Here is a 19483-nt window from a genome sequence, read left to right on the forward strand (position 1 = left end):
AGGAATGGTAAGGTGGGGAAGTGGTGAGCAGCGGGGATTTTTGGGTTTCATCAGGGGAACTGGATTCTGATGAGGTGCTCTCGGACAAGGACAACCCATCCAGAACGGGGATCTGCTGCCTGCCACCTCCCTTCCTCCTCCTCCTCTTCCTTCTCATCCTCCTCTTCCTCCTTCTCCTCCTCTTCCTCCTCCCCTGAAATGGTCACAGAACCCATGGTGGCAAGAGTTCGTGATGGATAATGTGGAGGATGCAGCAGAACTCCATGAAATGGGACATCCACTCCAGCGAGTACTAGAGGCTACCCCTGAGCAGTCAAGGCAGCAGAACCGTTCCTACAGAACCCCTATGGTCTGCTCATTGAGGTTCCACGTGGTAGCATGGCTCTCTTTATATGATTTCTGACCACGAGTGGTGGGATTGTGGAAGGGAGTCATCAGCCAGATCACCGAGCAGCCACCCTCGAGTTCAGCGTAAAGATTGCTGGCAGAGTGGACTGGCACGTGATGAAGGCATCATGACTGTTATATATGTATACTTGTATTTACTCTGTACAACCACCAGAGGGCTCATCCCCTGGAGTCCCAAGGGATCCCATAATCCCTTGGGAGCACAGGTATTTAAGGAGACTTCACAGGTTGGAGAGGCACTCTAGAGACCTGCAATAAAAGACTAAGGTCACACTTTACTTTGAGCTCACAGTGTTCAGTCTGACTCTTTCTCCATACACAACAATTGGCGACGAGATACAGATAGCGAACCCAAAGATGCAGAGAACAGTGGGCATCCTGGAGAAATTCTCAGAGGGAGATGATTGGGAAACTTTTGTGGAGCGACTCGACTAATACTTCGTGGCCAACGAGCTAGATGGGGAAGAGAGCGCTGCCAAACGAAGGGCGATCCTCCTCACCGTCTGTGGGGCACCATGAAGAATCTGCTCACTCCAGCGAAACCGACGGATAAATCGTATGACGATTTGTGCACACTGGCCCGAGAGCATTTGAACCCGAAGGAAAGCGTTCTGATGGCGAGGTATCGGTTCTACACCTACAAAAGGTCTGAAGGCCAGGAAGTGGCGAGTTATGTCACCGAGCAAAGATGCCTTGCAGGGCATTGCAAATTTGAAGGACATTTGGAGCACATGCTCAGAGACTTTTTCGTACATGGCATTGGCCACGAAACCATACTTCACAAACTTTTGACTGTAGAGACCCCAACCTTGAGTAAGGCCATAACACTAGCCCAGGCGTTCATAGCCACAATACTAAGCAAATCTCTCAGCACACAAGTGCTGCTACAAGTACTGTGAACAAAGTGATGTTGTTTTCGAATCGTAACGTACAGGGCCAGTCACACATACCTGCAGCTACACGTCCGCAGATGTCAGAGTCACCATCAAGGGTGATGAATGCAAGGCCATTAACACCTTGTTGGCGCTGCGGGGGTGATCATCGTTTCCATTCATGCCGATACAAAGAGTACGTTTGCAAGGGCTGTGGAACAATGGGACACTTCTAACGAGTGTGCAGGCGAGCTGCAAAGCCTGTTAAACCTGCAAACCACCATGTTGCAGAGGAGGACAGATCCACGGAGGACCACTACGAACCAGAGCCTCAGATCGAAGAGGCAGAGATATATGGGCTGCACACATTCACCACGAATTGTCCCCCGATAATGCTGAATGTTGAACTAAATGGACTCCCGGTGTCAATGGAGCTGAACACGGGCGCGAGCCAGTCCATCATGGGCAAAAAGACTTTCGAAAGGTTGTGGTGCAACAAGGCCTCAAGGCCAGTCTTAACTCCAGTTCGCACGAAACTAAGAACTTACACGAAAGAACTGGTTCCTGCAATCGGCAGTGCTACCGTAAAGGTCTCCTACGATGGAGCAGTGCACAAGCTACCACTCTGGGTGGTACCGGGCGATGGTCCCACGCTGCACGGCAGGAGCTGGCTGAAAGATACCCTGGAGCTGGGACGACGTCCGAGCGCTATTGTCTGCTGACGACACTTCGTGTGCCCAGGTCTTAAACAAATTTCCTTCGCTGTTCGAACCAGGCATCAGGAAATTCCAAGGAGCAAAAGTGCAGATCCACCTAATTCCGGGGGTGCGACCCATCCATCACAAGGCGAGTGCAGTACCGTACATGATGAGAGAAAGGGTAGAGATCGAGCTAGTCCGGCTGCAAAGAGGGGGCATCATTTCACCGATTGAGTTCAGCGAGTGGGCCAGTCCTATAGTCCCAGTCCTCAAGGGAGACGGCACCGTCAGAATCCGTGGCGATTACAAAGTAGCTATCAATCGTTTCTCCCTACAGGGCCAATACCCACTACCAAAGGCCGATGACCTCTTTGCAATGCTGGCAGGAGGAAAGACGTTCACGAAGCTGGATCTGACTTCAGCAGGAACTGGAGGAATCATCTAAGGCTCTCACCTGCATCAACACGCACAAACGTCTTTTTGTTTATAACAGATGTCAGTTTGGAAAACGATCAGCGGCGGCGACATTCCAGAGAAACATGGAAAGTTTACTGAAGTCAGTCCCGCACACAGTGGTCTTCCAGGACGACATCTTGGTCACAGGTTGAAACAAAGTCGAGCATCTGCAGAACCTGGAGGAGGTTCTTAGTCGACTCAACCACGTGGGGCTCAGGTTAAAATGCTCGAAGTGCATTTTCCTGGTGCCTGAGGTGGAGTTCCTGGGAAAGAGGATTGCAGCGGACGGCATCAGGCCCACCAACGTGAAGATGGAGGCAATTGAGAACGCACCGAGGCCACAGAACGTGACGGAGCTGCGGTTGTTTCTGGGACTCCTGAACTCCTTTGGTAACTTCTTACCGGGTCTCAGCACACTGTTAGAACCACTACATGTCTTACTACGAAAAGGGGATGAATGGGTTTGGGGCAAAAGCCAAGAAAATGCCTTTGTAAAAGCGAGAAAATTGTTATGCTCAAACAAATTGCTTGTGTTGTATGATCCATGTAAGCATTTTGTACTAGCATGTGATGCGTCGTCATATGGCGTCGGGTGTGTATTGCAACAAGCTAATGATTTCGGGAAACTGCAACCGGTTGCTTATGCATCCAGGCGTCTGTCTAAGGCTGAGAGAGTCTACAACATGATTGAGAAAGAAGCGTTAGCGTGTGTCTATGGGGTAAAGAAAATGCATCAATACCTGTTTGGGCTAAAATTCGAATTGGAAACTGACCATAAGTCACTTATATCCCTGTTCTCCGAGAGTAAAAGGGATAAATACCAACGCATCGGCCCGCATCCAGAGATGGGCACTCACGTTGTCTGCATACAACTACGCCAGGCCAGGCACAGAAAACTGCGCTGATGCTCTCAGTAGGCTGCCATTGCCCACCACGGGGGTTGAAATGGCGCAGCCCGAAGATCTAGCCATGTGTTATGGAAGTATTTTAGAGTGAGCAATCACCCGTCACTGCCCGGCAGATCAAAACCCGGACAAGCCAGCACCCCTTATTATCTCTAGTCAAAAGCTGTGTGCTTCACGGGAGCTGGTTCAGTGTCCCAGTGGAAATGCAGGAAGAGATAAAGCCATTCCAGCGGCGCAAAGCTGAAATGTCTATACAGGCAGACTGCCTTCTGTGGGACAATCGAGTAGTGGTCCCCAAGAAGGGCAGAGACACCTTCATCAATGACCTCCACAGTACCCACCCAGGCATCGTAATGATGAAAGCGATAGCCAGATCCCACGTGTGGTGGCCCGGTATCGATGCGGACTTAGAGTCCTGCGTTCACAGATGTAATACATGCTCGCAGTTAAGCAATGTACCCAGGGAGGCGCCGCTAAGTTTATGATCTTGGCCCTCCAAACCGTGGTCTAGGGTACATGTCGACTATGCAGGCCTGATCTTGGGTAAAATTTTCCTTGTGGTTGTAGACGCATACTCCAAGTGGATTGAATGTGAGATAATGTCGGCTAGCACGTCCGCTGCCACTACTGAAAGCCTGCGGGCCATGTTTGCCACACACGGCTGATGTCCTGGTGAGCGACAACGGGCCATGTTTTATCAGTGCTGAGTTCAAAGAATTCATGACCCGTAACGGGATCAAACATGTCACATCTGCCCCATTTAAACCAGCGACCAATGGTCAGGCAGAGAGAACAGTGCAAACCATTAAGCAAGGCTTGAAGAGTGTAACTGAAGGCTCACTGCAGACTCGCTTATCCCGAGTCCTGCTTAGCTACCGCACGAGACCCTACTCACTCACTGTGATCCTACCTGCTGAACTGCTCATGAAAAGAGCACTTAAGACAAGGCTCCTGTTAGTTCACCCTGATCTACATGAACAGGTAGAGAGCAGGCGGCTTCAACAAAGTGCATACCATGATAGCGCAAATGTGTCACGTGAGATTGAAATCATTGATCCTGTATTTGTATTAAATTATGGACAAGGTCCCAAGTGGCTTCCCGGCACTGTCGTTGACAAAGAGTTGGGCAGGGTGTTTCGGGTCAAACTTTCAAATGGACTCATTCACTGGAAACACTTGGACCAAATCAAACTCAGACTCACGGGCTACCCTGAGCAACCCACCTTGGACCCTACCTTTTTTGATCCCCCAATATACACACCAGTGGCAACCGGCACCACGGTTGACCACGAAGCAGAACCCATCATCCACAGCAGCCCAGCAGGGCCCAACACACCAGGTAGCCCAGCAAGGCCAGCTGCACAGCAGCCCAGCGAGGGACTAACAAATGATTCAACAACACCAGCTTTCACACCAAGACGATCAACCAGGGCAAGAAGGGCCCCAGATTGACTCACATTGTAAATAGTTACACTATTGACTTTTTGAGGGGGTGGGGGCTGTGTTGTTATATATGTATATTTATATTTACTCTGTACAGCCACCAGAGGGCTCATCCCCTGGAGTCTCAATGATCCCATAATCTCTTGGGAGCACAGGTATTTAAGGAGGCCTCATAGGTTGGAGAGGCACTCTGGAAACCTGCAATAAAAGACTAAGGTCACACTTTACTTTGAGCTCAAAGTGTTCAGTCTGACTCTTTCTCCATACACAACAATGACTGTTGCCAGAATAGCAGGCATTCACCATTATGATGTGTTGGTCATGGTCGCACATCAATGGCACATTAAGTGAGTGGTTGCCTTTGCAGTTGCGGTACTTCTCAGCAAATCCACATATGTGCAGTCGATGGCGCCCTGCACAATGGGGAAGCCCGATATCCTGGCAAAGCAACATGTGTGCTCCTACTGCTTCTCTCTGTTTAGAGAGAAGACAATTAAGTTCCTTCTACTGGAGTAGAGAGCTTCAGTGACCTCCCAGATGCAGCAATGGATGGCGAACTGGGAGATGTTAACTATGTCTCCTGCTCCAGGAAGAATCCAGTGGTGAAAAATTTGAGGGCCACAGTCACCTTGAGAGCCACTGACAGCGCCGTCATCACCCTGCTCTGAGGCTGGAGATCTGGTTCCAGGTGGTTGCAGAGTTCTGTCACCATCTCCTTGGTGAAGTGGAGCCTCCTAATACACTGCTCCTGGCTTAAATGCATGTAGGTGAAGTGCTCTCGGAAGACCCAAGGTAGGTAAGGCCTCCTGCTGAGAGCCCTCCTGCCTCTCCCTCTATGAGCAATTTGTCCTCTTCTTTGCTGCCTCTGCTCCATCTCCCGGTCATACTTGAGCATGAGGAGGACTGCAAATAGAGTCCCCATGACTGGGAGCAAGTGGTGTGAGCATAAGTCTTTAAATGAGAAGGAAGGCCTTCTCCACTTCACCAACACTCTCTGTCACCTCACCAACTTTACATAACTGTAGAAAGCTCCAAACAGTGGCACAAACTTACAAAGAGCCAGTAGAAATTAAAAAGTAAGTCACCTGCAAGTCAAAATGAGAACATAGGAACTGCAAGATGTATCATCATCCATCAAGTTCACCTTCTACCATTCTGGTAGTCGCATGATACAATGATAAGGAGTAGTTCTGGGTAGATATGGTCGGAGTCTGTTTTTAGTAGTGGTGCATTCTGACCAATGCTGCCTGCACTAGGAGCATTTTGTTGGGCTTTTGTAAAACTATACAAAGCTCTGAAATTAGTCCGTCCTTCCGTCCTTTACTCTGCTCTGAGGGGTTACAGTGAGGTTATATAATGCACTGGTTAGATCTCACTCCAAGTACCACGTACAGATCTTCTCACTGTGCTTCAAAGAGGACAAACATGCATTGGAGAGGCTATAGAAAACACGAGCAATACATCCCAAGTGTAATGGGGATGAGCTATGAGGAAAGACTGAGGAGAAGCTTAGGGGGAGAATTTGGGCTACTTTGCGCTTCCTGTTAGCGCCCCTGGGAGGGCGCAAATTAGTTTTCGCCGGGCGCGGCAAGAGCAGTGCCTCCCGCTCAATTGGCCGTGGGCTTTGCGGCGACGCTAACACGCAGCACCCCGTTACCGCCCCGGAAGGAAAATTGTCTCTCACCCCCTGTTTAGCGTCTGGCACTGACAACATTCTTCAGCTGTCTTATTTCAGTTGGATGTTGCTGCAGGAGCAGTATTTAAAGGCGTCAGTATCAGGTAAAGTTTTAGTCAGCCAATAATAGCTGCTGCTTAGTTCCACATAGGCAGACAGGCGTTTTGACAGATTTCACCGATTTGAAATTGAAGGCGTGTTCTGCCTGTTAAAGATTTGTGACTTTCATTGAGGGCACATTTGAAAGTCCACCATTTATATCATTTCATGGCACTGGACCTCATGCTCTGACATCACCATCGGAGGCAACTTAAGCAGAGAGAAAGGCAGCAAAATGTGGTCAAAGGGAGGAGGGTCAACAGGGCTCTCAACAGGAGACCTTACCCTCCCAGGGTATTCTGACAGCAGTTCTCCTACATCAATTGCACTGAGGAACAGTGTGTTTGAAGGCTGTGCTTCAGCAAAGAGGTGGTCACCAGACCTCGAGCCTCAGACCAGGCTGAGGACGGCTCTCTCAGTGCCAGTCAAGGTCACCATCACGCTCAATTTCTACGCCAGCGGCTCCTTCCAATGTACAACAGGAGACATCTCCAACATCTCCCAGTTTGCCATCCATTGCTCCATCTTTCAGGACACAGATGCTCTGTACAAAAGGAGAACAGACTACATTTTCTTCCCCATGACCAGAGAGAAGCAGCACGGGTGTTCATGTGACTTTGCCAGGATAGCGGGCTTTCCCATGATGCAGGGCGCCATTGGCTGCACCCACATCGCATTGCGGGCATCGCATCACAATTCTCAGGTATTCCGTAACCACAAATGCTACCACTCACTGTGCAGTTGGTATGCAACCACACACGCCAAATCCTCATCATCAATGCCCGCTTTCCTGGCAGCAGCCATGATGCATTCATCCTGTGCCAGACCGGTGTACCAGCTCTCTTCCAGTCACCACATGAAGCTCACGGCTGGCTGCTCTCCACCTGGCTCATGACTCCCCTCTGCAACCCCAACACTCCTGCCCAGCACACAAATAATGAGAACCATGCTGCCACCAGGAACATCATTGAGCAGGCCATTGGAGTGCTCAAGGAATGCTTCTGCTGCCTTGACCACTCGGGAGGAGTCCTCCAGTACTCGGCTGAGCGGGTGTCCCTTTTTGTCGTTGTCTGCTGCATGCTGCACAACTTGACCATCATGAGGCCGCAGTCATTGCCACCAGACATAACTACACCATCTCAGGAGGAGGAGGAGGGGTACAAGGAGGAGCAGCAGGAGGAGGACCAGGAGGAGCAGCAGGAGGAGGACCAGGAGGAGGAGGAGCAGGAACAGCAGCAGCCATTCAATTGGCATTCTGCAAGGGCTGTCCACGACCGTTTCATCAGACATCGGTTCCAATGAATTCCAGCCCACTTCCCGATTGCTCTGCACGGCCGCATTCCCAGTCCATACCACAGCCCCAAAACTGAAATGTATGACAAATATGCAACAGTCCAATGAAAATGTTACCTCATAACATTCACCACAATTAGAAACAACAATTAAATTTACGAATCACCTTTGTGCAAAATCTTATATCCCCTCTTAACGCTGGCTTTACCTATTCAACTGCTCCCGGTGGCTGTAGCAGGGCTGGTGGAAGACTACTGTGTGTCAGGGCCAGAGACTACAGATGGCCTTGCAGGATGCCCTCGACCAACTCTGGGCCTGGAAGGCCCGACTGTAGACTGCACCACCTCAGACTGGGAGGCAGCAGTCTGGGCTGGCTGGATGACAGGAAACGACATGTCAGCATGGATTTGTGAAAGGGAAATCATGCTTGACAAATCTTCTGGAATTTTTTGAGGATGTTTCCAGTAAAGTGGACAAAGGAGAACCAGTTGATGTGGTATATTTGGACTTTCAGAAGGCTTTCGACAAGGTCCCACACAAGAGATTAATGTGCAAAGTTAAAGCACATGGGATTGGGGGTAGTGTGCTGACGTGGATTGAGAACTGGTTGTCAGACAGGAAGCAAAGAGTAGGAGTAAACGGGTACTTTTCAGAATGGCAGGCAGTGACTAGTGGAGTGCCGCAAGGTTCTGTGCTGGGGCCCCAGCTGTTTACATTGTACATTAATGATTTAGACAAGGGGATTAAATGCAGTATCTCCAAATTTGCGGATGATACTAAGTTGGGTGGCAGTGTGAGCTGCGAGGAGGATGCTATTAGGCTGCAGAGTGACTTGGATAGGTTAGGTGAGTGGGCAAATGCATGGCAGATGAAGTATAATGTGGATAAATGTGAGGTTATCCACTTTGGTGGTAAAAACAGAGAGACAGACTATTATCTGAATGGTGACAGATTAGGAAAAGGGAAGGTGCAACGAGACCTGGGTGTCATGGTACATCAGTCATTGAAGGTTGGCATGCAGGTACAGCAGGCGGTTAAGAAAGCAAATGGCATGTTGGCCTTCATAGCGAGGGGATTTGAATACAGGGGCAGGGAGGTGTTGCTACAGTTGTACAGGGCCTTGGTGAGGCCACACCTGGAGTATTGTGTACAGTTTTGGTCTCCTAACTTGAGGAAGGACATTCTTGCTATTGAGGGAGTGCAGCGAAGGTTCACCAGACTGATTCCCGGGATGGCGGGACTGACCTATCAAGAAAGATTGGATCAATTGGGCTTGTATTCACTGGAGTTCAGAAGAATGAGAGGGGACCTCATAGAAACGTTTAAAATTCTGACGGGTTTAGACAGGTTAGATGCAGAAAGAATGTTCCCAATGTTGGGGAAGTCCAGAACCAGGGGTCACAGTCTGAGGATAAGGGGTAAGCCATTTAGGACCGAGATGAGGAGAAACTTCTTCACCCAGAGAGTGGTGAACCTGTGGAATTCTCTACCACAGAAAGTAGTTGAGGCCAATTCACTAAATATATTCAAAAGGGAGTTAGATGAAGTCCTTACTACTCGGGGGATCAAGGGTTATGGCGAGAAAGCAGGAAGGGGGTACTGAAGTTTCATGTTCAGCCATGAACTCATTGAATGGCGGTGCAGGCTAGAAGGGCTGAATGGCCTGCTCCTGCACCTATTTTCTATGTTTCTATGTTTTACACTGGCTGAATGGCAGTGGTAGGCTCAGGAATGCTGTCATCCAGAGAGAGGACAGCAGCTTCCTGCTCCACTGACCCACAGCCCCCGGGCTCCCCCGGGGCAGCACCTTAGCATCCCCACAAATCTGCTGGAGCAGAGATTGGTGGCCTGCTGCGACACCCTGACATCCCTCGTCAGCTGTGGTGGGCCCAGCGACGATGGCAGCAGTCAGAGCGCGAGTGCATGACAGCATCTGAGACTCGATGACAGCGGTCATTGACTGATTGACAGCACTAAGACCACGCATGAGAGCAGTCTAAGCTTTGATGTCACCAACCATTGTCTGTATTACAGCACTAAGATGTTGCATTACTTCCACCTGTGCTGTAATGGAAGCTGTCACATTACCCATGACACACGTCACACTGGGAGTCCACCATCATCTGCAGAGTGGAAGTGATGGGCTCCATGTTGTGTGCAGGGCTCTGTGCAGTGTTGGAGGCGAACTCCTCCACGCTCCTTACCATTGCCGAGAGGCTTTCAGGCACCCTTGCCATAGCATCCATCATCTCGGAGTGTATGGCCATCACATGGCTTCTTGTGAACGCCTCCCCATCGAGGTCCTCATCTGAGCCGTGTGCAGCAGAACTCACGCGCGAACTCTCCCTCTGGGGAGCTGGCCCGAGGTACCCTTTCCCCTTGGCCTTGCTGCAGCTCGCTCGTACCCGGTGCATCACTCAGTGCAGACCTTTCTACTAAGCTAACCTCTAATGATTGCCTAGTGCCAGTCTCTGAGCTGGTGCCTGCGGGTGAGAGATGCAGTGACACGGTGCTTAGGTCCTCCTCCTCTTCCCCTTTGTCACTATCATTGGGGGGCTCAGGGACAGGTTGGTCATCTGCTGGCTGATTATCTGAAAGCATAAAAGGCACAAGACTCACGTCAAGATGAGAGCAGGGGGGCAGGAATGAAGCGAGGAAGGCAGACAGTATCAGGAGCTGGAAAGTGATAAAGCCTTCTGGTGTGAGGGGGAAGCGGGATGAGAAAAGGAGAGGGGATGAAGATACCATTGTTGCTCCCAACAGGGTCGACATCGCCAATGGCCATGGCGCCCACCACCTGCGGGCCAATGAGCCGCAGCATTCGCTCCTCCAGGTCTGAGAGATGCTGGAGCTGAGGCTCACCCCTGTCTGTCCTCTGCTGCTCCCTCCTGTTGTGGACCATCTTGGCCTGCAAAAGAAAAGTATGTGTGTGAGTCAGAGTCCAGCTATGTGCTTGGGAGATATGCCCGCCATCATTGAATAGCAGTGAATATAGGCAAGGTGTGAGATGAAGATGTGAGTTTGAGTAGCTGCACATGTTTGGTGGGTGAGTGGTGGGGAGTGATGGTTTGCGCAGTGTGCTGGTATGTAGAAGGTATTGAAGCATGTACTCACCTTGACCACCCGACTGAGGCCGTTGAATTTCTTATGGCATTGTGTGCGGGTTCGTTGAACGACAATGCTGGCTGACACCTCCTCTGCCACTTCCCTCCACATTGCCCTGAAGACTTGGGGCAATGACCTCCTTCCACTTGCCAGAAACAGTGCTCCCCTCCTTTGTTCGATTGCCCCCACCAATGCCTCCAATGCTACAACATTGAAATAATGAGCTGGATTAGCAGCAGCCATATAAAAAGATGCATGACTGGTGAAAATGAGCAGCTGCAGCTTGATATAACCTCCCTTTTAGGAGCTGGAATCAGCCAGTGTGAAGGATTGAAGGGTGATTGTTGAATGCACTCTGGTGTTAGTGCCCCTGTAACGCCCCACTGAGGTCAGTAGCACTTGATTTACAGCCCACCTTCCTTCCTGAAGCGCTATAGCCCAATTTAGAAGTTAAGATTCCTTTACACCTGGCGCTAAATTTTCAAAATGTAAAAAGTTACGGGACGCGACCGAATTTCTCCAAGCTTTGAAAGAAGGAGGTTTTTTTCTTTTTTTATTCGTTCATGGGATGTGGGGGTTGCTGACAAGGCCAGCATTTATTGCCCATCCCCAATTGCCCTTGAGAAGATGGTGGTGAGCTGCCACCTTGAACCGCTGCAGTCCGTGTGGTGAAGGAATTCCCACAGTGCTGTTTGGAAGGAAGTTCCAGGATTTTGACCCAGCAACGATCAAGGAACGATGATATATTTCCAAGTCAGGATGGTGTGTGACTTGGAAAGGAACTTGCAGCTGATGGTGTTTCCTTAGTGGTATTCCTTTGAGGTACGTTGTATAAACGGTATAGATGGGGAGAGTTCAGATACAGTTGGATGCTAAGCTAGGTGAGTACTGTTGGGATGAATATTAATGAATTAATCGAAGGGCCGAATGGCCTACTCCTGCACCTATTTTCTATGTTTCTTGCCCTTGACTCTGGAGTGAACTGGTACATGTTCCTCATTGCTCAGATACTCAAGAGGAAACCATGGGGTTTTGTTGGTTTTACCTTCGAATAACTAACCTAAGTCTGGTGTGTCTTTAAAACTCTTATGAATGACTCCACGAGGTCTAGTATTGTACTTGAGCTGTGGTCCCATTTATTGTAACTCCAGAATGAGGCACAAGCATGGTGGGCAGCCTTTTATACTGGGCCCTGCACACCTTATGCAGGTGACCCTCAGGTCTCCTACCGCAGTGCCCTCTGGTGGCACACCTTATGTAACTATACAGTTAGTATATATGGTCTACATACATGACAAAGTCATTTCCCAGTAAAACACCAGCCCAGAACCTGACCAGACCTTTGTTATCTGAAGGGTATAGCAGTGCATATTTAATGCTCTAAATATTTGATGCTCAAGTCGGAGCCATTTTTAACCCAGCTCATTTGCCTTATGGGTACTGGAAGTGGGACAGTTTAAATCCATACTTCCATTGTACCTACATGGTACCTATCCCAAATCTCTTCGCAATAGCAGTCTAAGTGAGCATACAGGTCAATATAGTCATCAATGTTTTGTCGAGGGCCACAATTCTGAGCTGTGGAATGGTCAGAGGCCACTCTCTCGCTAAGCTACCATTAGGCAACTACACTGTGCTTCATTTTTGTCCAAAGTTTTTGTTAAAACATCACACACTAGTTGTGCACAGACACATCAGAGTTGGCAGGCTCCATGGAACAGGTCTTCTGAGGGGCACAGATGGGAGAGAGGGGGGAGCCCCTGTCTCCTGGGCTGTATTAAAAACACCACTGTAGTTTGTACAGAACACTGCAGTTCCATAGAAACCCACAAACAGAGCTCCCTCTCTGTTTTGGCATTGATGTACTGTGCTCACCAATATAGCAGACCTTAAAGTTTCTCTAAGCTCCTCCCAACAAGCAACCCACTACCTCACCTTTGTGTGTTGCCATGTCAATGAGTTGAAAGGCCACCTGTGCAGCATTCAATGCCCCGTTCACTGCAGCCTCTGGAGAAGCAACGAATGTATAAACAGTCCGATTGGTGGAGGGGCCGGGGTCCACGTCCAATAGTGAGCAGCCATCAGTCCGTGAAATGGCATCAGCAATGGCATCAATAACCTGCCGGTGAGAATTCATAAAGCTCATTTATTCAGGGGCCCAAGAAGAAACATTTTCAGGTAAGACAGTGTAAAATGGGGAATATTCAAAAAGGATATGATTACTGTCCAAACTAAGCATACTCCCCTAAGAAATTAAGGTGACACAGTAAAGCTGGAGCTCCTTAGATGAGTAGCATCATAGAATAGTATCATACAGCACAGAATGAGGGCAGTTGGCTCATCGTGTCTGTGCTGGCTCTTTGAAAGAGCTATCCAACTAGTCCCACTCCCTTGCTCTTTCTCCATAGCCCTAGAATTTTTTCCCCGTTATGTATTTATCCAATTCCCTTTTTAAAGTTGCTATTGAATCTGCTTCCACCACCCTTTGCTGCACAACAACTCACTACGCAAAATAAAATTCTCCTCATGTCGCCTCTGGTTCTTTTGCCAATTACTTTAAATCTGTCTCCTCTAGTTCTCGACCCTTCTACAACTGGAAAGAGTTTCTCCTTATTTACTGTCAAATCCCCTCATAATTTTGAGCACCTCTATTATATCTCCCCTTCACCTTCTCTGCTCCAAGGCATGTTTCTCCCTCCACGTAACTGAAGTCCTCTATTCCTGGTATAATTTTAGTAAATTTTAAATAAAGTACAAAATGAGTGGAGATATTAAAATGAGACTTAAAAAGGGACATATGACATATCTAGGGTTAATCATCAAAAGGCAATCAAGCACATATAGACAATATAGAAAAGCAAAAATGATTAGACAAGTATGAAGGAAGACTGGAAGGGAATGTAGTGAAAGGATTTTAATTGTCTGCTGTCTTGAAAGAAAGGATGGGGCTGACTAGACATGAAAAATAAAATGTTCTTAAGCAGGATGAAGGAATGGCAGAGATACCAAATTCATATTTTGTCATGGTTTTCACATAAGTGGGAAGCTAACTTGATAAAGATGTATAAAAAGCCTGTGGTTTTATAAATAGGGGTATAGTGAACCAAAATAAAAACATAATACTAAGCCTATACCTATACCAAATCATTGATTGAGCAGTTGCCATAAATTTCACAGGGCCACTCGAGATACTCCCTTAGATTCAGTGTCATTTGTCAGACCACAGTCTCCCGCGATCTGAAGTGCATCTTCACTGCTCAATATCTAGTTAAATAATAGCATGCCAGGGAGTTGTAACGCCTTCTTCTTTCACTTTCTGGTCCCTCACATGCGATTTGTGTTCTCGTGTCACTAAGGAAGTCAGGGTGAAAAGTGTTCTGGTGTGACAAGTGAATAATATACAGTTTCCCAGTGAGATGCATCTGTATAGCTTTCCTTACATTACATTAAGTGACTGCATTTCAAAGTCTACTTCATTGGCTGTAAAGTGCTTTAGGATGTCCTGAGGTCATGAAAGGTGCTATACGAATGCAAATTGTTCTTATTATTATTACCTACCATTCCACATACCATTAAAACATTGCCACCATTCTGGGCAAAACTCATGCATACATTAGCTGCCCCTAAGCTCACTCGTTTTGAGTTCCTTGATAACAAGACACTCATAGCTCAGCCTGAAGTCTTTTCTTCTCACTCTGACAGATTAGAGAAAGTGGTTTCTCTGTTCATCTGTGCTTCAATCTGATCGGCGAGAGAGAGAGAGCTCTCCAGAGAAAGTAACAAATCAGGAAGATCCTCTGGCCCTTCCCTCATCGGTGTCAAGGATTTGTCTGCTGAGCTGCCAATCAAAGTTCCCATCTTAAATTAAAAAAATGGATACTTACTATATTCGTATGTCTGTTCAGTTAGGCCTCCTGCTAGGCACATTGGATGAAAACACAATCTATCATAATGGAAAGAATACCTTGGACTCGGCAATTGCACTTGCTATTGTCTCAAAATTAATGTAACATGCAAAAGTAAACAAACTGATGTCAATGATGGTAGGTCCATTTGATATCCACTTGCAAACCATCCTAAAGCATATATTCTTTGGTTTGTGTTGTGTCCTTACACACTACAGCAAATCAACACCAGGCACATACTGGAGACAAGGTCACTCTGTGACCTGTACCTTTATTCACAGGACCAAGGAGTGATGACCCTGTGTGGGACCTCCCTTTATATACCTGGATGACCAGGTGAGGAGTGTCTCCCACAAGTTCACCCCCTGTGGTCAAGGTGTGCATTTCTCAGGTGTATACAGTGTACAGTGTTGTTACGTATAGGTTACAGTTATGTGAAGGTTACAAACATGACATCACCTCCCCCCAACGTCTTTGGGTCAAAGATTGAGTCTTTCAGGCGGTCGACGCTCTCTCGTGGAGCGCCGCAGTTGGGGCTCTGGTTGTTGAGCCTTGGCATGTGTCTTTGTCACTTGTGGTGATTCCGGCTCGTCTGAGCTGGCCGCAGGGACCGTGCATGCTGCTGACGGTTCTTGTTGCTCGTTTTCTGGCAGTGGTGTGGGCAACATCTCATGATGTTCCTCAGGTTCCTCAGTGTCCATGCTGAACCTTTTTTTTTTTAAACTTGGTCCAGATGCTTGCGGCATATCTGCCCATTGTTGAGTCTGACCACTATGACCCTATTCCCCTCTTTACCAATTACAGTACCCTCGAGCCACTTGGGCCCCACAGCGTGATTAAGAACAGCGTGATTAAGGGTCATCGATTTCTATACATCTCCCCTTTGAGTTACGGTCGTGGCACTCATTTTGGGACTAGCGCTTGCCCTTAACAATGTCTGACAAGACTGGATGAATGAGGGACAGCTGAGTTTTAAGTGTACATTTCATGAGTAGTTCCGCTGGCAGGACTCCCGTGAACGAGTGCGGTCGGGACCTGTAGGCCAGCAGGAGGCGCGATAGATGGTATTGAAGGGAGGGTCCTTGAATCCGGAGCATGCCTTGCTTTATGATTTGGACCGCACGTTCCGCCTGGCCATTGGAATCCGGCTTGAATGGCGCTGTCCTGACATGTTTGATGCCATTACCTGACATGAACTCCCGGAATTCATAGCTAGTGAAACATGGGCCGTTGTCGCTAACTAGGATGTCTGGCAAGCCGTGGGTCGCAAAGACCGCACGCAGACTCTCCACTGTGGTGGATGTCGTGCACGAATTCAATATGATACACTCGATCCATTTCGAGTACACATCAACAACAACGAGGAACATTTTTCCCATGAACGGACCTACATAGTCTACGTGAATACGTGACCATGGCTTGGTGGGCCAGGGCCACGGGCTGAGTGGGGCCTCCCTGGGGGCATTGCCCAGCTGGGCACACGTCATGCACCTGCGAACACAGTGTTTCAGGTCTGAATCAATTCCCGGCCACCATACATGTGACTGGGCAATGGCCTTCATTAACACAATGCCTGGGTGCTCGCTGTGGAGTTCCCTGATGAATGCTTCCCTTCCCTTCTAGGGCATGACTACTCGGCTGCCTCATAGTAGGCAGTCAGCTTGGGTGGATAGTTCATCCATCCGTCTGTGGAACGGTCTGACCTCTTCAGGGCATGCTACGTGTGCGGGCGCCCAATTCCCAGTCAGGACACATATCTTAATCAGAGATAGGAGGGGATCTCTGTGTCCAGGTTTTGATCTGGCGGGCTGTGATGGGGGAGCCTGTGCTGTCGAAAGCATCGACAGCCATGACCATCTCAGCGCTTTGCTCTGCTGCCCCCTCAGTGGTGGCCAGTGGAAGTCTGCTGAGCGCGTCAGTGCAATTTTCGGTGTCTGGCCGGTGTCATATGGTGTAGTCATACACAGCCAGCATGAGAGCCCATCGCTGTATGCGAGCTGACGATTTGGCATTGACCGCTTTGTTGTCAGACAACAGGGATGTTAACGGCTTGTGGTCCGTTTCTAACTCGAACCTTCTGCCAATAAGGTACTGGTGCATCTTTTTCACCCCGTAGACACATGCGAGTGCCTCCTTTTCAACCATCCCATACCCGCTTTCTGCTTGGGAGAGTGACCTGGAGGCATAATCCACAGGTTGGAGTTGGCCCTCATCATTACTCTGCTGCAACACGCACCCAACCCCATAGGATGATGCATCGCATATCAAAACCAATTTCTTACAGGGGTCGTACAGGGTCAATAACTTATTAGAACAAAGCAGGTTCCGCGCCTGATTGAAAGCCCGTTCCTGACAGTCCCCCCAAAACCAATCGCAAACCTTTCGCAGGAGCACGTGTAACGGCTCCAACAATGTACTTAAGTTCAGCAGAAAGTTCCCAAAATAGTTCAATAGTCCCAGAAATGAACGCAACTCCGATGTGTTGCCGGGCCTGGGCGCACGATGGATCGCCTCCGTTTTGGATTCGGTAGGCCGGATCCCGTCTGCGGCAACCCTCCTGCCTAAAAACTTGACCTCTGGGGCCAAATTCACACACTTGGACTTCTTTAGTCGCAGGCCGACCCGGTCCAGTCAGCGTAGCACCTTCTCCAGGTTGTGGAGATGTTCCTCGGTGTCTCGACCCGTGATAAGGATGTCGTCCTGAAATACGATTGTTCCGGGGATGTATTTGAGCAGGCTTTCCATGTTCCTCTGAAAGATAGCGGCTGCTGAACGAATGCCAAATGGACACTTGTTGTAGACAAACAGCCCCTTGTGCGTGGTGATGTTGGTCAGTAGCTTGGATTCTTCGGCCAGTTCCTGGGTCATGTAGGCCGAAGTGAGGTCCAACTTGGTGAACAGCTTGCCGCCTGCCAGCGTGGCAAAAAGATCCTCCGCTCTCAGAAGCAGGTATTGGTCCTGAAGGGACACTCAGTTGATGGTGGCCTTGTATTCGCCGCAGATCCTGACCGATCCATCCGTTTTTAGAACAGGGAAGATGGGGCTTGCCCAGTCGCTGAATTCAACGGGCGAAATTATGCCCTCTCTTAGCAACCTGTCCAACTCACTCTCAATTTTCTCCCGCATCACATACGGCACAGCTCTGGCTTTGTGGTGCACTGGTGTGGCGTCCAGGGTGATGCGTATCACTACTTTGGTGCCTTTGAAAGTCTCGACGCCAGGTTGAAATTATGACTCGAACTTTTGTAGGACTTGTGAGCATGAACTTCGCTCCACAGATGAAATGGCGTGCACATCCCCTCATTTCCAGTTCATCTCGGCTAGCCAGCTCCTCCCCAAAAGTGCGGGACCATTTCCCGGGACAATCCAGAGTGGCAGCCGGTTCTGAGATCCATTATGTGTGACCACCAACATTGCACTGCCTAGCACTGGGGTGATCTCTTTGGCATATGTCCGTAATTGCGTGTCAATGCGTTCAAGTTTGGGTCTGTTACCTCTGAGGGGCCACAGTTTTTCGAATTGTTAGACACTCATGAGTGACTGGCTGGCTCCTGTGTCCAGCTCCATGCGTACCGGGATGCTGTTTAACAGTACTCTCATCATCATAGGTGGCGTTCTTGTGTATGAGCTGTGGATGTTTGCCACCTGAACCCGCTGAGCTTCAGTGTCCATTGCTTTGTCCCAAGCATCAACCTGCCTTGTAGACCCCTCTTCTGGTTCATCTGCCTCGTAAATTAGCCTCACTGCGGGCTTCCTGCACATTCTGGCTAAATGTCCACTGAAGTTACAATTTCTACAGATAAGTTGTTGAAACCTACAGGTTTTTGCAGCATGTCTGCCCCCGCACCTCCAGCATAAGCTGAGATTGTTGTGAACAAAAGGGCTGTTATCAGGCAATCCTCTCTGATTGTCTCTTTGATTACTCTTGAGCACTCTGTTAGTGGGTGTCAATGGCCCCATCCCGGGACGTATTGTCCCTTGTGATGGTGTAAATGTCTGTTCAACCTGCCATTGTCTCTGTTGAGGACCCACCCTAGAGTATGTTACTGCCTGGGTGGTGTCGAATTGCCCTTGCCTGCCTGCGGGGTTCTGAGTTGCGTTTACCATGTTAACTCCCTGCTCCATCGCCACGTTGGGAGCAGAGCTGCGCGCGTATATGATCTTGGTTTCCTCCTCCCCTGCCATGAAGGTTTGAGCCATCAATGCCGCTGCTTCCAAGGTCAAGTCCTTGGTCTCAATTAGATTCCTAAAAATCCCGGCATGACCAATGCCCTCAATGAAGAAATCCCATTACATCTCCCCCCTGCAGGCGTCTGTGAACTTACAGAGGGTGGCCAAGCGCCGAAGGTCCACAACGAAGTCCAGTATGCTCTGCCCTTCCCGACGTCGGTGTGTATAGAATCGGTGTCGGGCCATGTGTATATTACTTGCCAGTTTGAGGTGCTTACCGATCAGTTTGCTGAGCTCCTCGAAGGTCTTGTCCGCAGGCTTCTCGGGTGCGAACAGGTCTTTCATCAGCGCGTACGTCTTAGGTCCACAGCTGGTCAGTAGATGCGCCCTTCGCTTGTCAGCCGCTGTATCTCTCAGCCAGTCCTTCGTGACAAAGCTCTGCTGGAGCCTCTCA

At 49.1% G+C, this 19483-nt stretch overlaps 1 protein-coding gene across 1 annotated transcript in view; it reads right to left on the reverse strand.

The window, feature by feature from the left end:
- Positions 1 to 13091, reverse strand: part of ftcd (formimidoyltransferase cyclodeaminase) — a 154043-nt gene extending 140952 nt beyond the window's left edge. The window contains exon 1 of the mRNA XM_070873887.1: positions 12890 to 13091. Within this exon, the coding sequence (XP_070729988.1) occupies positions 12890 to 13091 (202 nt within the window). The remainder of the gene's footprint in view (positions 1 to 12889) is intronic.
- Positions 13092 to 19483: the final 6392 nt, after the last annotated feature.

Source organism: Pristiophorus japonicus, chromosome 3, assembly GCF_044704955.1.
Source record: "Pristiophorus japonicus isolate sPriJap1 chromosome 3, sPriJap1.hap1, whole genome shotgun sequence".
Classification (NCBI taxonomy): domain Eukaryota; kingdom Metazoa; phylum Chordata; class Chondrichthyes; family Pristiophoridae; genus Pristiophorus; species Pristiophorus japonicus.